At 55.4% G+C, this 21,881-nt stretch overlaps 1 protein-coding gene across 1 annotated transcript; it reads right to left on the reverse strand.

The window, feature by feature from the left end:
- Positions 1-13,916: 13,916 nt before the first annotated feature.
- On the reverse strand, positions 13,917-17,939 carry CCDC71 (coiled-coil domain containing 71). The gene is made up of 2 exons (XM_059389716.1): positions 17,859-17,939; positions 13,917-15,674 (listed from the first exon to the last, which is right to left on the reverse strand). The coding sequence occupies exon 2, from the start codon at positions 15,620-15,622 to the stop codon at positions 14,183-14,185; it is 1,440 nt and encodes a 479-aa protein (XP_059245699.1). The 5' UTR covers positions 15,623-15,674; positions 17,859-17,939; the 3' UTR covers positions 13,917-14,182.
- Positions 17,940-21,881: the final 3,942 nt, after the last annotated feature.

Consider the following 21,881-nt stretch of genomic DNA (forward strand, 5'->3'; position numbering starts at 1 on the left):
TGGGGTCCCATGGGGAGTTACTTAAGGTTAGAGTCAACGGGCACTCAGTGGGGTCCTTGGTCCAAGGTCAGGAGATTCTTGGGTCAATCACTCCCAGAGTCTCTCTTACTGGCATGGCATCCACAGACCGCAGTCAGCAGGTGGCATACAGATTTGCCCATAGCCGCCTGTGCTCAGCAGCTCTGCTGCCCACTGCTCCAGGGCCCACGGGGTGGCCACCTTCTTGCCCTCTGTCTGTTCATTCTGCACCAAGGGGTGCTCCAACACTGAGGATCAGGTCCTGTGAGCCACTCTCTGATCTTTGGCCCTACTCCCTGACCCTGGTCCTCAATTCTGTCATGACCTTACCTCTGACCCCAGCTCTAAATGAGTTCTAACCCTAGTCAAAATTCTATCCCTGTTCTGAACTTTGACCCCAGCCCTGACCCTCCCACACCAACCCGGTTCTGACTCTGACCCTCCCACCTGACCCTTATCCCATCCTATTGCCACCCCACTGTGGCCCATCCATTACCTTCTGGCTGGTTCCAGCTGTTCTGCGCCCACTTCAGCAGCTCTTGGACCTCTGCTCGTGCCTGCTGGGCCCGCTCTCCTGAGGCCTGCCCCGTGGCCACCAGGCTATATATCTGTGTCCTTCTGCAACTCTGCCATGCCTAGTAGGGCCACCTGCAACTCAGAGCAGGACTCAACCTGAAACCTACCCCACCTAGATCCTACTGTCTTAGGCATATTGCTACCTAAGGTTCTTGAGGTGGGGGATGCAGGGTAGGGGGTTTTAGAGCTGAGACCCTGCCTCAGCCCAGCAGAGCCCAGTCCCACCCTAAATCCCACCTGTGAGACCTCAATGCCCCATGTACCCATCTCACTTGCCCAGGCCCCCAGGCATGAAACTGTCTCCTGGGCCAGCCGTTGACTCTGGCCTAAAAGGGTCCTGCAAGCCACAGCTGCATTGGATAGATCCCCCAGGACTGCGGTCATCTCCACTGCCAGTGTCATCTGGGCCAGGTGCCCTGCCAACCGGGGGCAAAGGTCAAAGGATCACTGGGAGGTCACAGCAGGGTAGCAACTAAGTAGGGCACTTTCATGGTCTCTGTACTTAGTAGCGCCACAGTATCACAGTGGCTTAAGGATCTCAGGGGGCGAATAGGGGTAATAGCAGCCACTGAACAAGAGGTGTGAAGGAGCTGAGGGGTATGGGTGGGGTGTCACCTCCTGTACACTGGCCTCCAGGCCTCGGGAGTATTCGTTTTGCCGCCTGCAGCCCTCGCTCTGCAGCCCTCATGTGACTTCTCACCTCAGCCAGCACCCCCTGAACATCCAGGGCTTGGTCCTTGGCCCTAGCTGTCCCCTCCCTGAAGGGTGCAGATGATCAGTTGGGCATCCCTTTCCTCCCCACCCTCTGACCTCTGCCTCCATCCTCCTGGCCCTTCACCTGCTCTCCTGGGCCTGATAGAGGATGCCTTCAGCTCTGGGCAGTTCCTGTGGTGTCTGGTGCAGGGAGGGCACCCTGGATCTGAACCCGCAGGAGGGCAAGGCCCACTGCCCCACTTTGGGGAAGGGGCACCACCAGCCCACACCATGCCACCAGCTCCACACTCACAGCACCTGCACCTTCATCTGGGGTAGGAATCTCGATGTGAACTCTGACCTCTGACCCAACAAACCCTGATCCTGACCTCTCATACCCTGCCTCTGACATGACTACCTGGTGTGCTGGGGGCTAACAAGAGCCAGGTGTTAGGGGCGCCTGGGTGGCTCAGTGGGTTAAGCCTCTGCCGTCGGCTCAGGTCATGATCTCAGGGTCCTGGGATCGAGACTCGCATCGGGTTCTCTGCTCATCAGGGGGCCTGCTTCCTCCTCTCTCACTGCCTGCCTGTCTGCCTACTTGTGATCTCTCTCTGTCAAATAAAATAATAATAATAATAATAAGAGAGCCAGGTGTTAAATTTTCAGGAATTTTGTGACTCAGCTTGTAATTGGTAGGTAGAGTAAAATCAGCGGTGGTGGATTTACTTACACCATGGAAACTGGCAAACACTACATATCAATTCCCTCTGACCTCCAGCCAACTATTAAGTATTTGCCAGGGGACTAGTACTCCCACCTGACCCCTGGTCAGGCCTTATGAGTAGTCCTCATTCTGGAAGGAGTATCATAGCAGTGTCCCAGATGCCCACCTGTCCCTGCCTTCAGCTGTGAACACACACACAACAAGCAGACGGGTACCCAGGAGGAAAGGCTGGGATCTGCACATGCTTGCACATGGGCTAGGGTGGCCACACCCCAGTGCCCCCTTGCCTGAAGCCTTGTCTCCAGGGCCTGGATTCCTGTGGTGCTTGCCATGGCCTGGATTTGCTGCAGCTGGTAGGGGTGGGTCAGATGTGGAATGTGTCTCCTGCAGTCCTATGGCCAAGCTATGGTTCCCTATAACTCCCCCCTTAGCTCCCATTCATGGCCCCAGTGGCTCTGTACTGGTTGCTGATGCTGCTCGAAGGGCATGGCAGCTATGCCCAGGCTATCGGAAGAGTTATAGGAAGCAAGCAGAGCCTACTGGGCAATGCGCAGGGTCCCAGGACAAGAGGGAAAAGCACAAGGTCCAGGAACACAGGCCAGCCCAGATCCCCAACCCCTGCATTCCTGCCAACCAGAAGGTGATCCGGTGAGAAACGCGTGTCCCAAATCCCCTATTGCCCTACACCCAGGTTACTGCTAGAAGAGAGTCCTTGCCTCTGCAGAATCCCTATAGCGATCCATATCTCCACCCACCACTCCAGCTTTGACTAGGAGTCTCAGAAGCTGTGGATCCAATCTGGACCCTGTTGACCAGCTTCTGTTTCAGCTCCCATACAGCTGTCCCTGTCCCTGGCTGGCCCATCCCCTGCAGCAACTGCTCTGTCCACCGCCAGGCCTCTCAGGACTTTCCCAGGATGCTGTCTTGTTCTCTAAATGTGGCCACAAGCTGGGCTCCAAGCAGGGCCTCCTGGGAAAGCAGGGCAGTTGAGGAGACCTGGGCCGCAGCATCTGCAGGGGACGGCAGGGATGGATAGAGGGGAGACTCTGGGCTCCACTGGCTGAGGCAGGGCCAATCAGCCTTCTGGGCTCCCCAGGTACATAAGCAAGGACACCTAGTCCGTTCCTTCTGCACCAGCCTAGCCCCTACCCTCACCTGCCCACCCACCCTACCATTAGGCCCCACCTTGGGCTCCTGCAGCCCTTTGGGGCCAGGCCAAACCCTTGACTCAGTCTAGCTCCTGGGATAAATCTTCCAGTCGTCCACAATGCCTCCTAACCCATGGCTCTCTTTCTACCACAAAATGCCCTGTGGCCCACAGCGTGTGTACCAACACAGTCACTTTCCTCCTGCAGGAAGATGGAGGTATCAGCCTGACCAGAGATATAATGTCCTTTATGACTCCTCGCTCAAGAAAACCCACCTGACTCCCAAACTCAGGACTCAGACAGGCCAACCCGAGACCCTGTGAAATCCCTAGCCCTGAGAAGCTAGCTGGACACCTCCTCCTTACTGACCCAAGACCCCTTGCCTGAATCCAGCTACCCACTCTGTAGGTTGCTCCAGAGTGCCCAAAACAGGGGAAGAAGATTCCAGGAGAATCTGTGCCTGCTGGAGTATCCCCTCCGGGGCCCCGCAGGTGTCTAACTTGTCCCCAGCCAGGTATCCCGTGGTGTAGGGAGGTGACCTTCCAGGCCACAATTTCCAGCTGCAGCTGGAGCAGAGTTAGACATAGGTTCCGGGAGGTGAAACAGGCAGGGCAGGACATGCAGCATGGGAAGCCACTTCTGGAGCCATGGACACATGCCTGGCACCTCATCCCTGAGATGCCCTCTTTGCATAAGCAGGCGCTGTGTGTAGCTCACAGCTGGGTGAGATGGAACCCTGTGAGTCACAGGCACAGGCTGCCGGGCAGAGACGGGCCAGGCAGGGAGCAGGCAGCACTTGCCCTAGCCTTGCCTCCAAGGCAGCCCCGGAGAACAGCGTGAGAGGGAGGGTGCATACAAGCCTTTGCCTAAGTCACTGCTCAGAACGCCATGGGCACTGGCATCTTCCCTGGCCCCAGAGGTTACATGGCAGGGCAGCCTCTGGGCAGGGAAGCAGCACAATGCTCTGGAAGCTCTATCATCCAGTCACGGGGCAGTTGGGGCAAAGGACTGGCAGATGGGTTTAGAAAAGAGCCACCTGCTGTGTGCCCTCTGAGTGCCCACCTGGCCTGGCCAACAGCTGTTTTCATAAACATTTCTTTGAGTTTTGGGACAAACAGCAATAAATGTGCTGTGCTCTCCCCCAGGAAAGCCCCGCCGCTCTCCTGTTCTCCATACGAGAGAAGAGTCACCCCTGATGGTGTGGATCATGGGACTGGCCTTCTCACCTCTGCATTCCTGCTCTGCGTCACCCTAGTACTCATGCTGACACCTGGAGCACGAGCAGCCCCCAAATCCCACCCAGCAGGTGCACTGACCCATGACCTGAGGGAAGAGAGCGTGGGCCAGTGAGTAGGAACACTGATCCTCCTCTGGGCCAGGGAGAAGGACACAGGTATTCAGAGGCAGTGTATGCACACCAAGCACAGAGTCTTCTCCCTGCCCAATTCCTGCCCCAGGCAACACCCACAATGATGCCTGGCTGAAGGCTCCTCCCTTTCCAGCTTCCTCTTGCCTGACCTCCTTGGCCAGCCCCCGCCTTCCCACATGGCCAGCCTCCCACAGACCCTCTGGGTTCTCAACTCTTGTCCTGCTGTTCTTTGCTTCTCTGTGTCCTGATCTGAATCCCCTGCTGTCTCCATACCTTCACTCTCATGCCTCCTTCACCCTGACTCCCACCGTCTCTTTGCTCAAGACCAAGAACCCACACTTCAGGCCTCATTTCATTTGTTCGCTGACCACTCTCCTCCTGGAAACTCTTGCTCACAGTGGCTTCCCCTTCTGCCTGCATCAGCTCTTAATCCCCACCCTTTACCTGTGTCTCCTCAGCCTCCCCACCCAACCCCTGCCATGTTCATTCCTCTTGCTGGGACCCATTCACGATCGGTCACCCATGCACTAGCACACGGCTGCATGGGGGGGTGGTCAGGTGTGTGTGGTCTCATGTCTGCTTACACCAAGTCCCACCACTACCTTACAGTTGATGTCACACAAAACCAGAGACTCACACAGCTGTTCACAGCTACACCCCCCCCCCCCCAGTGCTGGTGGCCATGTGAACCCTCACACCAGGCACAAGTAACACCTTGTCAGAGACACACACACCTTCACTCACACCTGGGCACTGCCACAAGCCATGTGCAATGTGGCCTCACTCAGTGGGTGACATGCCAGCTGCACAGTGTGTTGTGCATGGCAGTCGCAGGGCTCACAGCCCCGGGGTCCCCTCAGGTTCCAGAAGAGGGGGGCACAGTGGCTACAGTCCCGCCCCAGTGTGTGCGGGCAGTAAGAGCACAGCCCGCTGACCTGGTCGCAAAAGCAGGCTTCAGCCTGAGAGGTGCACCATGCTGGGACAGTGTCCCAGGGGTCACAGCTGCAGCTGTGAAGAGGAAGAGGAAGGATCTGAGGAAGGAGAACCCCACCTGCCTTGGAATGTTCTCACCCATCCTAGCCACACACTCACGCCAGCAGCCCCCAGGATGCAGAACACTGCCATGGAAGCCAGGCCTGCAGTGGGCACAGTGGCAACTGGCAAGGCTGCCTGGCATGTGCACTGCCCACTCACAGGGCTACAGATGGTACCAGTGGCCCCTCGGTGTGGCAGTGACACTCTGCGGGGAATGACAGGGCCATCAAGCCACAAGGAGAAAGGAGATGGTTGTTCCCAGACCCCACTGCAGCCAGTGGGCCCGAAGCCATGTTCCAGACATGCGGCGGTCACAGGTACGACCAATGATATTAGGGCAGGGGCACTGCCCACCTGGTGGGGCGCACTCAGTACACAGGGAACCCTTGGGGTGGCACTCACATGCTGGCAGGAGAAAGAGCAAGATAAGTTGAGCCTCACGGTGCTTCCTGCACCCCCCACGCTGCAGGCCCCTCAAGCCAGGGCTGCATACTCACCAGGGCCACCCCCGTGGAGCGGGGCCGAGATGCTGCAGGCAAGGCAGGCACGAACCTCAGGCATGGTGCTGGGGAGGCCAGTCTTGGCTGCCTCCATGCTGCCTGCCTTGTGAAGTTCCTATAAGTGCCCCGTGGTCCCAAGGTCCACAGATCTCAGCCCAGGCAGCTCCATCACACAGTCTAGTAGGAGGGTGGAGGATGGCAAGAAGAGAGCAGTGAGCCCAGCCTCACTCACCGACACCTACTAATTACCCTTCCTTACAGTGGATCTCACAGCCCCTTCCTGCCCCTTTTCCTAGTTCTCTTCTGAGTCTGTTTCTCCTTCCTGCCCAATGGCTCCCATCTAGTCCAGGCAATGCCACCTCTCGGTCAGAATCACCACAGCAGCCTCCCCCTAATAATCCATTCTCCCCCACAAATCTTCCTTGTTCAAGACCCTGCCATGGCTCCCCACTGCCCCACAATAAAGGTTAAGCCCCTCTCCTGGCGCATAGGTTCTTGGAGGTCTGGTGGCTGCCTGTTCTCCTCCTGTCCTTGGCATGGGCTTTGTGGCTGCCTGGATCAGCCTCCTTACACTATCTATCCACCTGTCTCAATTCTCTTGGTGCAATTCCAGGCCTCTGTGATGCTTACTCCCCAGCTCTACGACATCCACATCACTCTGCTATAATTTGTCTCCCCCAGATGCGGGGTGGAGCCCGTAGGACCTCACAGAATCCAGAAGGATAGTGCTCCCCTCATGTCTCTGCGCCCCCTTGGTCCTCCATAGTTGCGGAATCACGGAGTAGCGTGTCCCTGGTTCAAAGCAGAAAGGTCTGGATAAAACCACAGGTCTGCAGGGAGCAGGGAAGGTGGGGTAAGGAGGCTGTGATCATGTGGCCCCAGGGGTGTCCCATTTCTGATGCCTTCAGTATTTCATCCTATGACCCATGCAAAAAAGACCAACTTCTTAACTCTTGCTGTTTTACCTTCAGTCCCTGTTTTGATTGCTCTACGACATGATGAGATTCCAGATTGGAGATTTTTCCACTTTGAGTGTTGTTTCAAATGTGTTGGTAGCATAATGGAGTTTTGCTATTGGGGGTTTTAGGGTCCTGCCTACCTGTGTGCATAGGTGAAGGCCACCTGGAACAGCTGCTGTGAGTGCAGATGGGCACAGTGGGTGCTCCTGGGCAGGGCCTGAGCACAAACACAGACTAATGCCTGTCAGTCTTCGGTGCCTGCGGTTAGGGGTCAGCAGTCATAGAGCTGCCCCTGCCTCCCACCCAGAATCACCCATTCACCTGCTTGGTACCTATGTCATGGACCTTGGTTTCATAGTGCAGGATAATGTCATACTCCGAGGCACACGGCACTGTGGGCGCCAGCAGAGAGAGGCCAGTCCCATCAACCATATCTACAAACCCCAAGGCAGTCTGCAAAAGCAGGGGCTCCTCTGGGGCCTGGATGTGAGACAAAGACTCCCAGAACCAGATCACCCCAGACCTGGACCTCAGGACTTAGGTTCCCATTACCCCAAGACCTTAGGGAGGTCTTGGGACCATATCGTCAGGCCTTGTGCCCCATCCCTACTAAGACCCTAGCAACCTATGACCCCACTCTCTTCTTCATACTCCTCACTTTGGGCAGCTGGGTGCTATAATAGGCTTGCCTAGCAGGGTGGCGAGCACACTGAGGGTCATGCTGTCTCCAAAGTCGTGGCCAGAGCCAACCAGGAGAGGTCCCTGAGGTTTGTGTACAGTGGGCAGGAGCAGGCCAGGGGGTTCCCTGGGGGCAAGCCAGGTGTCAGGGTCCTCCAACATTCTGGCCCTCTCTTCTCCCACATTACCCTGAAAATATGGGTTCTAAAACACCAAATTTCTGACCATGACTTTCTCACCTTCCTAATCTTACTGAGCCTTTTATTCCAACTGGTTCTCTCTATACACTCCCTCCCTCCCCTGAAAACCAAGTCTGAGCCTTGGTTTCCCCCTTGCCCCTACCCCTCCCAGCTACTCACAGGTGACTGGGGGTTAGCTGGCTGGAGGCCCTGGCAAAGCTCAGCTTCAGCAGTGGCTTGGTCAAGAGCATCACAGAAGTGCCCAGATTAGAGCTCATGGCAGTGGCAGCCCCGGAGGGTGGCACAGGCAGAGGCCCTCCCCAGCAGAACACCTGAGCAAGCACGGGGGGAGGGACAGTCAACTCTTGATTCTTAACACCTGATCCCAATTCCCAGGCCCTGCCTTATGTACCTGTTGCTGTAGGCACCCCCAAAGTCACAGTCACAGGACCAGCAGCCTAGAGAGTCACTGCTCAGACCCCAGAACTTGGGTTGTAACAGAGAGCAAGTAGCTGGGAAAAGGACAGGAAGATCTGGAGCCGGGGGGGGGGGGGTCATATACTGGGACTGCATGTTGCAGGAGGAAAGGGTATAAGCACAGAGCTTGACTGCTTCTCTGCTTACTGCTGAGAGAGGGTGAGGAGACCCCAGTATACTACATAAGTACTTCATAAGAGGTAAGATGAGGACACTGCAGGGGTTGAAGTAAAAGTTAAACAAAGGATTTACATTCAAGGAGAGGCAAAAAAGGATGGAACTGTTTCTTGGCCTGAGTTCCCTCAAACATGTTTGTTGCAAAACACCTTTAAACCCAGTGCTTTAAACCAATACTGTTGTAACTTGTTCTATCGCTTTTCCTTTTTAGGCTCCCAAAGCTCCCACCGGAGGGCATATGCTGGTTCAGCTAGCTGAGGTTGCATTGACCCTGATGACCATCAGGGAGTCAAACCAACCCGTGTGCAAGGCTCAGTCTATAGTCACACTGATTATAGCCTTATACGAATCAGCTTCTAGAAGCTCAGAGCCAAAGACCAAGGTCAAATCAGAACATGGGTCAAAGCTTACCAGACAACTGCTACAGTCCCATCCAGAGACAAAGCGTTTTCAGTGACAGGCACTGCTGGAGGAATCACAGGCATGAGTGCCACAGACCTGGCCCTGGGGGTCACATCTGCAGGCTGGGGCACAGGGCTCTCAGGGTGCTATTGGGACTGCTACAGGGGTAGGCACATGCATGTGTTATTAGGGCAATGATTGGGGTGGGGAGAGCAAGGACATGGGGTTTGGGGTCCACTCCCAGAGTAACTCACACTGACAACCTCCTGGGTGGGTAGGGCTGAGGCCAGAGTGATCAGGGTGGCAGAAGTCACAGCACTGGCGCCAGACATGAAATTTGCAGTGACACTGCCTAGAGAAGAGGCCACAGGTTTCATCTGGGCATCACACAAACCATCTCCCAGGGTCCTTACAGGGTCACAGTCACAGGCTGGATCATGGGTCAGAGGTGAGGACAGAGTTAGGTCAGAAGTCACCATGGAGCTAAAGGATCAGGGTCAGAGTTGGGACTGGGGATTTGAGGGCTCACGTTTGCAAGAGTGAAGGGAACGGGGATCCTCCCTGGGATCTCGGTAGAAGAGCTGGCAGAGCTCACAGCGGAGCTCAGCTGTGTTGTGCTAATATGTGTCACACACACGTCCACTCACATTGCCAGATGCCAGATACAAGAGCATGTCAAAGTGACAACTGCCAGCATGCCCACTCCGCTTGCATTCTAGGGCAGAACAAGGAAGGTGAATATGGAGTGGGCTGGCCGGGGCAAGTATGGCCAGGCAGAGAGGGCATAGCACCTACTCTGGCAAGTGTGAGGCTGCCCAGGCTCTGCTGCACACCATGGGTGGTCCTGGTACAGGTCCTGGCAGTGCTCACAGTGGGTACCAACTGTGTGGTGGTGGCAGAGGAGGAGGGCAGGGTGAATCTGCCCCAGTCCCCTGAGCTTGCCCACTCCTTCAGTCACAGGATGCCCCTCTCGTGGTGCTCACCATGCCTTTCACATTGGCTTGGGTCCCAGCTGTGGGCTTATACGCAGAGGCCTGGGCATGGCACAGGGAGCTGCCTCTCGCCATGAGCTCATAAAGGGCATAGTAGTAGAAGGGGTGTCCCTTTAGGCCTCCCAGCGGTCACCTAGTTTGTGCAGTTTGGGGAAGTTCACATGAAGTTTGTCACACACAGGAGCCCTGGAGACACAGACCTGGTTGGGGGCGGGGGGAGGGGGTCTCAGGTACACTGGGGATCATTCCTCTACGTTGGGATGGAAGGGGGAGGAATGGGATATGGTCTTGTCTCTCTGTGTCACTACAGACACCTCCTCCAGCATTCATGCTGTGGCATGCCCCCATTCCTGCTCCTCTGAGCATACCATCTCAGGATGACTACAGCCTAATGGTGATTATTCCTTCTGCACAGCTCCCGCTCTGGTATCACTCCTGAGCTGAGACCGGACCATCCCACTGCTTCCTGGACACCCCATCCTGGAATCACTAGATAGCTGAAACCTACTTCCCCAGTGCAATAAAGCATTCCATTCCCCAGCCCACCATCAAACCCACAAATCAGTTTATCATTCAGCCAAACCATCTATGGTATTAGTTCGCTTATTTATCCACTGTTTTTCTCACTTACATGTCAGCTACAAGAAGACCGATACCTTGTCTATCTGCTCCCTGCTGAGCACTGCTCAGTATAGATACTTGGCACACCACAGAGCTCAATGGGCACTTGCTCAATGTACACATGGGAGAGATGGGTCCATGGTTTCTTTCTGCTCTATAGCTTATGAGCCAAGGTTATCTCTTGTACTGCTCCTTTGCCAGATGTGTCTCTCAGAAGAGCAACAGCTGCTTGGAACCTAGCATGGGGACTTGGTGAGCAGTTGGTAATAACCAGTCAAGGTGGATGGAGAGTGCAGAGAAAAAGCTAGTTTTGAATATGTCCTGCTCTGGTACTGACCTGACCAGACTCTGGGCTCTTCTACTGGATTTAGGTTATTTGTCTTGTCTTTCAAGACTCCTACCTTACAAGAAAGATGTTACAACCCAGAGACGCCCTGGCGCCACCTAGAGGCAGCTGCAGAGCTGCAGGGTACTAATAAGGCCCAGATGATGAATCAGGGCAGGGCAACACCAAGGGACCAGGATGGGGGCGGTGATGGAGGCTCATAAAAGGAACAGTTGAGGTTCAGTGATAGGTGCAGTGATGGGGTACATTGTTGGGGGCTGGCAAAGAAAAGTAGTAATGAGATCTGCAATGGGGCCCCACATAGGAGTTATGATGGGGCAGAGATGGAAACAGCTACACATAGAACCTATTCACTGGGCATAGGTATGGGGAACAGTGATGGGACAGGAACAGAGGGCCATAACAGGGCCCACAATAGGGAACCATGATGGGGCAGAGCTGAAGAATGATTCTGGGTTGCCTGCCATCCCTGCCCCACTGTGTACACACAGGACCTCCCCCCCCCCCCCCCCCCCCCCCCCCCCCCCGTCCTGCCCCAGTATCTGGCTGTCCTAACATGTAAGGAGTACAGGATTGGCTCTGGGGACGATTACCCTGAATCTTGGGGTTGTTTGGGTCTTCCACCAGAATGGCTAGGTCCAGAACTTCTGAAAACTACCTGAGAGAAGAAAGCAAACCTGAGCCTCTGGCTTCACCCCAGGGCCCAACCCCCCCTTCCTCTGGGTCTGACCTCGCCCTCGGTGGAAGGCTTGATGCCAGAGCAATGCTGGTCACAAACAAGGTCACTGACTCTGTGGCCAGGAGGAGCAGGAAGGATCCCAGGAAGAACGCCTGAGAAGCTGTAGGCAAAGAATCAGTACACATGCCAGGAGTGGCCGTGGTCCACTGAGCGTTCCAGGAGCAGAGGTGCTGGGCAGAATGTCTGGGGAGAGGAGGGGATCCTTGGGTCACCAGGGGCAAACATCACTGGTGGCCACCATGTCAGAAGGCACAGAGCAAGCCTTCTGGCTGGGGCATTGGAATACCTTGAAAGTCATGGTGAGATGAATAAAGTAGAAGGCACTCTCTGGGTCTAGCTGGATGGTGGCATTCTCAACACCTACAACCACAAGGCTTGTCGGAGTGACCAGGCCCTGACCCTAGACCTGCACACATGGGCACATGGGTACCCTCACCACTCTCTGCCTACCACCAGATCTTGTTGCTGTCACGACCACCACTCCAGATCACATTCTCAATGCTATGGCCTCCATGGTCCCAAGAGTCACAAAAGAAGCAATTATCAGATTCCTGGGGAACGCCTAAGGAGAATGACAAGAGGTACGTGGCCGGCCTCCAATTCCAAAACTGGGGAGCAAAGTCCTCCCCTGCAAGCCCCCAGCAATGACCTGAAGCCCCACAAGTCCAAACCTGCCCAGAAAAACCCAGAGATACCATCTCCAGAGCCCTCACACTCCTCCCCACCTGCAGGTGACTGATAAATTCTGGCCACGGTCAACCAATCAAGTTGCCAGCAGGTACTTAGCAGCTGCCCCTTGAGCAGCCGGGTGGGGGTAGTGTCTGTTGCCTCTCCCGCAATTGTTCTGAGAGCTGGACTGGGAAGGACAGGGTCTGAGTAGAGATCCTAGGGGGTAACCCTCACCTCACTCTGCCGGGAGGCCTGGAGAGTTCTTCTCCCCCTCTGGATGGCTCTCAGGGAAACAGGCAACCTCTAACCCCCCGGTGGCAGCAGTAGCAGAACTGAAAGGAGTACTAGACTGCAAAGGAGGAGGCCTAGCCTGGCTGGGGTTCCTGGGCCATGGGAGCTGGAATCAGGCCTGAGAGGAAGAGGCAAGCAGGCTGCCCTTGAGGAGCAGGGTGTGGCCCCATATGCACAAGGTAGATGAAAGCAGGACTGCCAGACAACAAAGAGCATGCAGGGCTGTGAAGCCACGGGCAGGCTCAGAGCAAGGGGGTTGCCAGAGCCTGGGAACCAAGGGAGGCCATGCCCTATTAATGGCACCCACCAGAATCAGAAGAAAAGGTAGGGAAGAGGTACCAAAAAGCAAGCAAAACTTCTCTACAGGTCTGCCATCCAATGCAGCTGGCGCTAGTGAGGCCAGGGTTCAGACTAACCCCCAGAGACAGAGATCCGATTCTCATTCAAATGAGGCTCCCCCCACGCCCGCCCCCCCACCCCTGAAAGGCTACTGGTCTCTAGGAGCCTCTGGGGAATGTGTCCCCCTCCCTGCCAGCCCCAGCCATTGCCTTTCAGTTGGACAGACAGGGAAGTTCTGGCAGATGGGCTGGGGGCTAGTTTTTTTCAGGGGCCCAGCCCCCTCTCCAAAGCCGGACTGAAACACACACAGGCCCCTGTCAGGAAGCTTGATAAGGCTGGACCTGGGAACAGTGTGCTTGGGACTCAGGTAGAAATCAATGCTGATGGGGCAAAGCAGTTAGAGAAACTCTCCTGGTTCAGCTAAAACAGTACCTGACTCATCCAAGGAGAAAATTCTGCAGTCAGTGAGGACAGACTCAATGGCTGAACAACCCAGAGCCTTGGCCTTGACTCAACCCCCAAACTGTTGCCGCCAGCTGGGTAAGTTGAGACTAGAAGGGCAGACAGAGCAGGCTAGGAGACAAGGCCAGGCTGTCTGAATGGCCCCTGGGGAGCCATACCACAAACATCCCCTTGCCTGGCCTAGAAACCTGCTGGCTGCCGTGTTCCCCACACAGCCACCTTCTGTCCTTTTGCACAGGGCCTGCCTGGATAACAAACCAGTGTAGCCCAAAGGGGAGGTGTGTCACCTGTGAGTGGCTCTGCCCCTGTCCTCAGGGGCTACTTCTCACACTTCTAGAGGCCAGCACCTCCAGAGGAGCCTGGGAGCTGCTCTTCCCACTCACATCGACGACCCGTCTCAGGCCACCAGGACCCCCTTTGGCAGCCCTATTCTTGGGACCACTCTTCCTAGATGCTCAAGCTGGCCTACCAGCAGCTACAAACACAAAAAAGACCATGAAGGGTAGGCCAGGAGACTGGAAGGTGGAAAGGTATAAAACGTGATAGATGGAACAGTGGAGGAACAACTTGAAGAATAACAAATCACAGTGCATCGCGCCATGAGAACACCCTTCCCGCCCACCCATACCACCCCGCATCCTCCAGTCTCTGAAAGGAGAATGGTGGCTCAGAGCCCTGGAGAGGCACCTGGAGTCCTTGGGTTGTAGAATCCATGGGCATTGCACACTGTGCCACTGGCCACACAGACAACTGGGCTCAGTTTCCCCAAACATAACTTTACGAAGGAATCAGGGTGCTGAGTATGGCAGCAATGGCTGGAGATGTATTACAGGGGACAGGTTCACATGGAGGATCTGCTGAGCCCGCTGCCGCACCTCATCGTCCGAAGACCGCCTGTCCACCTTGATGGCCCGGAATTTCAGCAGCTTTGCTGTTCCAGGCCCTAGCCATGCCTTAGGGGATCGGGGCCCAAGTCGTGTTCTTTTCCGGGGAGGAAGATCCTTTGACTCCTCAGCCCTTTTCCTCTTCTGCCCCACAGTCTCTGGGCGGCTTTTTGGGCCCCTCCTTGCAGTCCTGGCCTGAACAGACCCTTTTGGCCTGCCCCTGCTCCTGGGCTGGGTCCGAGCCATCTTGGCCTTGGCCTGTACCACCTTGGTCTTGGCCCGCACTGCTTTGGCCTTGGCCCGCACCGCCTTGGCCTTAGCCCTCACTGCCTTGGCTTTGGCCTTGATCTGTGCTGCCTTGGCCTTGGCCCTGATCCGTGCTGCTTTGGCCCTGGCCCTGATCTGTGCTGCCTTGGCTTTTGCCCGAGCCTTGGCAGCTTTGGCCTGTGTTCGAGCCACCTTGGCCTGGGCAGCTTTGGCTGGTGTTCGAGCTGACTTGGCCTGGGATGTTTTTGTGCCCAGGGCAGAGCCACCTTTCATTCGTAGGCCACTGAGGGACCCGGTGGCCTTGTAGGTCTTGTTCCGGGGTATAGTGCCTTGTTGGGGTCTGGCCCTGGGGCCTCTGTGAGTCAGATTCTTAGGGCCCTTGCCTGTGGCTTTTCTGGGAGCTTTGGGCCGACAGTTACCCTGCCTCTTCCCTGGACCTCTGCGCAGCTTCAGGGAAGAGTCAGCAAGTGAGAGCTGCAGTGACTGTGCCTTGTGCTTGGCACCCAGGCAGGGCATGGGAGCCTTTAGTGGAACCAGGGCCTCAAGGACAACAGAGAGCCGCATAGCAGGGTAGACACCTGGATAGAGGTGGGTGGGGAAGCCCACTGCTGCACCCCGGGCACGGCTGGCACTTGACTGCTTTAGGGAGCTCAGCAGCAGGTTGGTGGTAGCATGCTTGGAAAGGGCTGGTGTGGATGCTTTGGCCAGCCTTCCAGATAGTGGCATAGGGAGCAGCGTGGCCCGGCCTGCAGGCAGCCGCATAGCAGTTCGGGGAGCACTGGCTGGAGGTGATGTGGCAGCGGGGGTGGGGGCACGGGCTTGCAGCTTCGTCTGGCTTGGGGGGTTGGCTGTACATGAACTATAGCCATAGACATCACCGCTGCGAAGGATGGTGGGTTGGAAGCCATCATCCCGCAGGCCCTGCAGGAAGGCTACAAGCTGGGCCTCTGTGGCACTGAGATCCTGGCTCATGGGGTTAAAGACAAGCAGCGCCTCCTCCAGGGCCTTCTTCCCTGCCGTGGAGATCCGCGACCAGGAGTGCACAGCTTTCTCCTCCACATGCTGCACCACGCTCATGGCATTAGGCACTGCAGATCGGCCTGGGTATCCACAAACCAGCGATCGGCACCTCCAAGACAAGAGGAAAAGAATCAATAAGAACGGCACCGAGGGGCACCTGGCTGGCTGTTGGTGGAGCATGCTTCTCTTGATCTTGGGGTCGTGAATTCAAGACCCATGTTGAGTGCAGAGATTACTTACAAAAAATGGTAATACTTCGGATATATTGCATTAAAGAAAAGATATCATTACACAAAAACAAAAACAAAAAACAAAAACAAAAACCCAGCACTGAGATAAGGAGTGAGGCAGGTAGATAAGTCCATCAGCGCTTCTCCATCAGGCATTCTCCATGATAACAACTATCCATACAAAGGGCCTGGCCAGAGTGAGCCACTGCTTGGGGCAAAACCCTGGTCTCCTGAACTCCTGGCAGAGTGAGGACTGGGTCAGCAGGGGGTACCCACATGGGTCAGAGGCAGTTCCTTCAAGATAAATGTCCAGAAGCTCATGAGAGCCATCCAAACTGCTGTTGGGTCCCTGGAAGATTTGGGCTTGGTTGGCCCATTTTAATTCAATTCTCCATTTTCTAAGGCCAGAAACCTGGGATTAGACTAAACCCTGGGAATGCAGGTATGTCTTCAAGGGAGCCCTATACAGAAGGCAAGAAAGAGACCATCAAAGTTCTTGGGAGTACACACTGGCACCCAGCCCAGCTTGCCAGAGTCAGAGAAAGATTCCTAGGAGAGGCAACACCTTGATGGGACAAAACTGAGGAATGGAACTCCAGATGGAAATGGAGCAAAGAGGGGAAGAACTTGTGCAATGGCTTGGAAATGAGAAATAGTAAGGCACATTTAATGTGTGTGAGTGGAGTCCGTGGTCAGAGCTCTGAGGTCTAGATGGAAAAACAGTTAAAGGCAGGACAACATGAGCCTTGAAGTCATGACCATCCCTGTTACCCCAGCTGCTGCTGTTCAGGTGTTCGGGAGGGAGGGGTGAACCTCCGACTACCAGAAGTTTTGCTTTCAGAGTCCCCAGACAGGCTCAGAGGTCTGATCCTGGCACTGTAATTGTGGAGAATAACCCCAAAGCAAGAGTAAGACTCTCCTTCAACAGAAACTAAGAAGATATGCAGCAGGTATAAAACACACATGTCTGAGCCATCAACCAGCCAGCCTGGGGGCCAGGCAGCCAGACCAAGAGCCCAAGGTATGGCAGCCAAAGGCTCCAACAAGATGGTTAATAAGGTGGACACTAGAAATTTGAGCTGTCCTAACTAGGGTCTGGAGGCTGCAGACCTCAGTACAGCCCAGATGGGAGTTGTCTGGGAATACCCAACTTGTCCCTGACTTTTTCTCTGAAGAAGCTGTGCGCTGTCAGTCAGGACTAATGTCTAATACCCAACCCAACACCGAGGGTTCCCAAAGGGAGCTCCCCAGCTGTACTGAAGCATTAAAAGATCAGCTGGGATCAGGCAGGTCCCTGGGGCCAGGAGGCGCGTCTGTGCAGCTTCTTCCTACCGCCCTAATGGAGCAGAGGAAGTTTTCAGAATCCCCTGGAGGAAGTGCCCTGGGGCTCTTTGTTTGGAAACATTCTCGGATCCTCAGGTGTCTCGGGCACTTCCTCTCTCCAGAGGCCATCTCCAAGCACAATTTTTGCACATGACTTTAGTTCTTTTATTATTTTTTCTCCAGGGGGTGTAGTTCCCAGGACTGTGAACTGTTGAATAGGGAGGAGCCTGTTTCCCCGCAGGCACAGATATTGGGGGTGAACTGGGGGCTCTTCCGCCCAGGTCGGTCTAGACTCTTGAAGGGTCTTCTGGGCCTTCCAAGAGGCTCCGGAAACAGGCTGCAGTCTGGCCCCTGATTTCCCTTCACACGTGCCCCAGGGGCCGACAGAGAAGTTGATGAAAGATGGGGGACGGGAGAGGCCTCATCCAAGGGGGACCGGGTTGGGGCAGATCAGTGCCATTGGCCTGGGAGTCTGTGACCCTGGGGCCTGAGCCGCGGATAGGAGCAGGGATCTTGGAGGCAGCAAAACGCGAGGGGCGGGCGGGGCTGGCGGGGCGAGCCCGACCGGGTCGCTCAGCCCCAGGGTGGGGTCGCTGGGCAAGGGATAGGGAGGTGGGGGGAATCTTGGCCAGGCCGGTGGAGGGCGCGGGTCTCGAAAGAGCCGGCCGCCCGGCCCATCCGCCCCGTCGCCTCGCGGACGGCCCCTCCGCGGCGCGGCTAGGCCCATGGCCCCAACCTACCGGCGCCGCCGCGGGGACCCAGGACGCGCCTCTGCGCCGCCTCCGCTGCTCCAACATGGCCGCCCGCTGCGCACCGGAAGTGCGCGGCACTTCCGCTTCCGGGACCTGGCCCGCCCCAGTGACCCTTGACCCCCCGAGACCCCGTTTCCCCCAAAGTCTAGGGACAGAGCAGGTGGGTACCAAGGAAGGCTTCCTGGAGGAGGTGGCAGCGGGAAAGTCTCTAAATCCATCCGGACCTGTGCAGAAGTCTGAAGAGCAGAGGTGTACTCAGACTTGTCCCAGACAGGGCTGCTAGCACTGGATTAGGGCCTGACACCCCCTTTGAGGGACCTGGTAGTGCATCAACATCTGGGAGGAATTCCCTGCAAGCTCCAAGCCCTCCTCCAGGCTCTGGTCCTCCCACAGCCACAGACAGGGCCTACCTCTGTCCCAAGTTCCTGACCAGAAGGAGAGAGAAATGCCCCTTGCTTGCCTGGGAGTGTTGCAGGGGTATCTCCTCAATGGCAGCAGGCCCTCCACTCTTCCCAAGAATGAGGCTTGCATGTGCGATGAAAGGTTGATGTACACACACATGCTGCACACAATCCCAAAGCTGGGCATATCCAATCTGAGAGTCCTAGCATACCAGTGTACTTGCCTAGGAATATGTGCATGGGTGTGGTGGGAGAACCCTTGCCCAGCCTCAGCCCCTTCAATGGCAGGAAGTCCTGCCTCCAGTCTTAACTCTGTCCAGAATGCTTGTCCTTTTGCCTAGGAGACTGGGACCTCAGTCTTGCTACCTGTACCCTGGGGTCAGCAGAGGGCTGGTGGTTACAGGGCCCACTGCCCAAGCAGCATCAGATGTGAGAACACAGATCGAAATGAGCCCTTTAAGTCCAAGAGGTCAGATTCTGACCATAGGCCCCTCTTTGCACCTCCCACCCCCATCCAAGTCCAGGCTGGGAGCCAGCATGGAAGCTCTGGTTTCAAGATGAGATAATGGGGACATATGCTTTTCAGTCAGAGCCTGAACTAGGAGGCAGAAATATTGCCACAACACTTGGATCCTGATATGTACAATGGTGCCATATTTGGTAGCTGAGGGGTAGGTGAAAGCCTGTGGATGGGTGGGTGGATGCTTCATTTAGGGAGTGGTTAATAGCTTTTCTCCCTCCCTGTATGACTTCATTATCCTCAGGCTTGTTCTACATTTCTGCTGATTTCAAAGAGTCTGGACACCCCTAAAGAGAAACACCCAAAACACCCTAGGCTTCATCTGGTAACTCTGAGCTTCCCAGGACCTCAGCACTGATAGGAGGTCCTCAGTACCTTTGAGCATAGCCAAGGTGTCCAACAGTAAAATGCAAACTCTCTTCTTCCTTTGGGGTCCGTGCTTCTAACCCTTCATTCTGTTAGAAAGAAGGGAAATGTGGAGTCCCAAGGTTCAGGGTCTCCTGGAACAATCAGGAAGTCCCACCTTAGTATGCCCAGTCCTCAACTGTGGGTGAATCCAGTATCTGACCCATCTATGGTTGAGAATTAGCTGCCACTCTCAAGACCAATATCACCTCATCTTCTGTGCCAGTTGTCTTCCACAGCTTCTCCAAAGCCAGCAGTGTTAACCTCCCATGTTTAGGGTGAGGCCAGGACTGTGTAAACAGAAGCCAGTCCCATGAAGAGTCAGAGCCAAGCTTCCAGGGATGGCATGGATTCAGGTGTGTCCTGGAAAGGGGATCCCTCTCTGGTGATGTCCAGCCCAGAATTCAGTACAACAATAGAGAACCAGGTAGGGCAGGCCCATCCCCAGGCTGTATTCCTTGCAGACATTAGAACTGGGGGGATAGTAGGGTTAGGGGTCAGGGTCATGGGTACCTAGCATCCTGAGGGGGAAGATGAACCTTCTTCTGCCTCTTGGTGCTCAGTATGTTCCAGATGGAACTCTGGGGGCAAAGTGTGACTTCACCTGGATTTTGGTGGATGCTGACCCTGTAGGCATAACGGATTGGAAAGGATGAAGTTGGCAGAGACAACAGGGTCATCCCAGGACCCAGCCCTTGCTCTCCATTTGGCACCTTTTGCAGCCCTGAGTGATGGACCTTAGAGCCATTTCCACCTGACCAGAGAGATCTAGTGGAAATCTAGTTGTGAGTGAGACCAGTGGGCCTGGGAGGGATCACCAGGAGGGAGTCTATGTGACAAGAAGAAAAACCAAGGCTGGATCTTGAGGAGCTACTTCCTGGGGAGAAGAGGAAGCAAGGCTTTCAAAAGACGCTAAGAAGGGCGCCTGGGTGGCTCAGTGGGTTAAGCCGCTGCCTTCGGCTCAGGTCATGATCTCAGGGTCCTGGGATCGAGTCCCGCATCGGGCTCTCTGCTCAGCAGGGAGCCTGCTTCCTCCTCTCTCTCTCTGCCTACCTCTCTGCCTACTTGTGATCTCTCTCTGTCAAATAAATAAATAAATAAAATCTTAAAAAAAAAAAAAAGACGCTAAGAAGCAGGACGAATTTGAGTAGAGGTGCCAAGGTCACAAGAAATGAGAGTTTTGGGGGATCAGTGGACATAGGGTAGCAGATATCAAGGAGACTGGAGGGGAAGAAAGGGGGATTGGAGGGACTGAGCATACTGGGAGTATCTCAAGGTAGGAAGATTTTAAGTGCTTAATTGGTGGAGAGGAGAAAAGGTCTAGAAAGGGAAGAGTGGGAAATGTAAGGGGTTTTGCAGAGCAGTGTGAACACCCTGTAGAGGAAGGTACTGGTGCCCTAAGTGAAGAGGAAGTTGGGAGCAGAGTCCACGTGTCCATCTGTCTGTTTACTGATTTGCCTGTGACTATGGGTCAATGCACCCTGCTCTGACCATGGATGGAAGCCTTCTAGCTAGATTCTGTAACTGGCCTTGGTACGACCATTTCCATGGAGGCCTTACAGCCAGCCTGTAAAAGGGGCTGGATACCCTCTCTGGTCATGAAAAGGCTCTGCCCACACTCAGGGTTGGCTTCAGAAGTTAGGCTAACCAAGGAGTTAATGCCCCCAAACAGCTTTCAACCCATGACTGATGGAGATTTGAGAATGAATTCCTCAAGCAACCTTTGCTCTGGGAAGCAACCAAGAATGATTTGGTCCCAGTTGCCCACAGTGGTAACTTGCTTGAGGACACAGCCTTTATTGGCTGCTTTCTCTTTTTGCCACTCCTCCTCTGGTGCGTCCTGGCCTCACTTTCCACATTAACTGTAGGTACTGGTATTTTCGTTTCCAGATGTGCTTCTGGGGAAAGTGAGACACACACCGTCCATGAAAGAGGAACAAGATAGTAGCAAGCACAGACAACCACAAGGAATTCTCCTAGGTGACCGCCAACCTGCACAAACGTTCTGGCAGCTCACAGACTTAACTGATACTCTGAACATCCTGAAAATAGGCTGGGCCAGGGTCAGGGTCTGAAATAGATAGGCTCCTGTCACACCAGTTTGCTCTCACCTGATCCCAGAGTTGGCCACAGGCAGGCCCAGGACCCTGGACATGAATAGTCACAAAATGTCTTGGGTTCTTAGTAGCCCAGGCCTCAGGCCCTACAGAGTGATGATCTGCATGGGAGGTCCCCTGGCCTCTGACTCTTGAAGCTCATCCCTTGCTCGGAGCTATCCTCCCAGCAAGAACTTCCCCCACACAGACCTGTGGGAGGGACTGTCAGGCATTGAGGCCGGCACTGCCTGCTCCTCCATCCCCTGCTAGCCTCCATGTCCACCGTAAGACCTCTTCCTTGTCTTGCTATGTGCTTGGGGAGGTGCGACCCAGCCACCGCCCCTAAAAGAGACCCGGGCCACGCCCCAAGTGGCCTCCAGGGGGCGCCGCCGCGAAGCCTGTCTTAGAGCTTGTACGAGCTCAGTGCGGGTGGGCGGGCGCCGGCCCCTCAAGCCTGCAGGTTCTGCTGGCCCGCCCCCCGCCCCCCCACCCCGCGGGTGCTCCCAGGCTGGGTCCCGCTCAGAGCGGTCCCCCACCGTACACGTATTGTGCTGCTCAGTGCTGCCTCAGTTCTCCCCCAGCCCGAGAT

Source organism: Mustela nigripes, chromosome 2 (assembly GCF_022355385.1).
Source record: "Mustela nigripes isolate SB6536 chromosome 2, MUSNIG.SB6536, whole genome shotgun sequence".
In the NCBI taxonomy this organism is placed as follows: domain Eukaryota; kingdom Metazoa; phylum Chordata; class Mammalia; order Carnivora; family Mustelidae; genus Mustela; species Mustela nigripes.

Coding starts and splice junctions, on each gene's coding strand:
- CCDC71 (XM_059389716.1), bottom strand. CDS start 15,622: ATGAGCGTGGTGCAGCATGTGGAGGAGAAAGCTGTGCACTCCTGGTCG.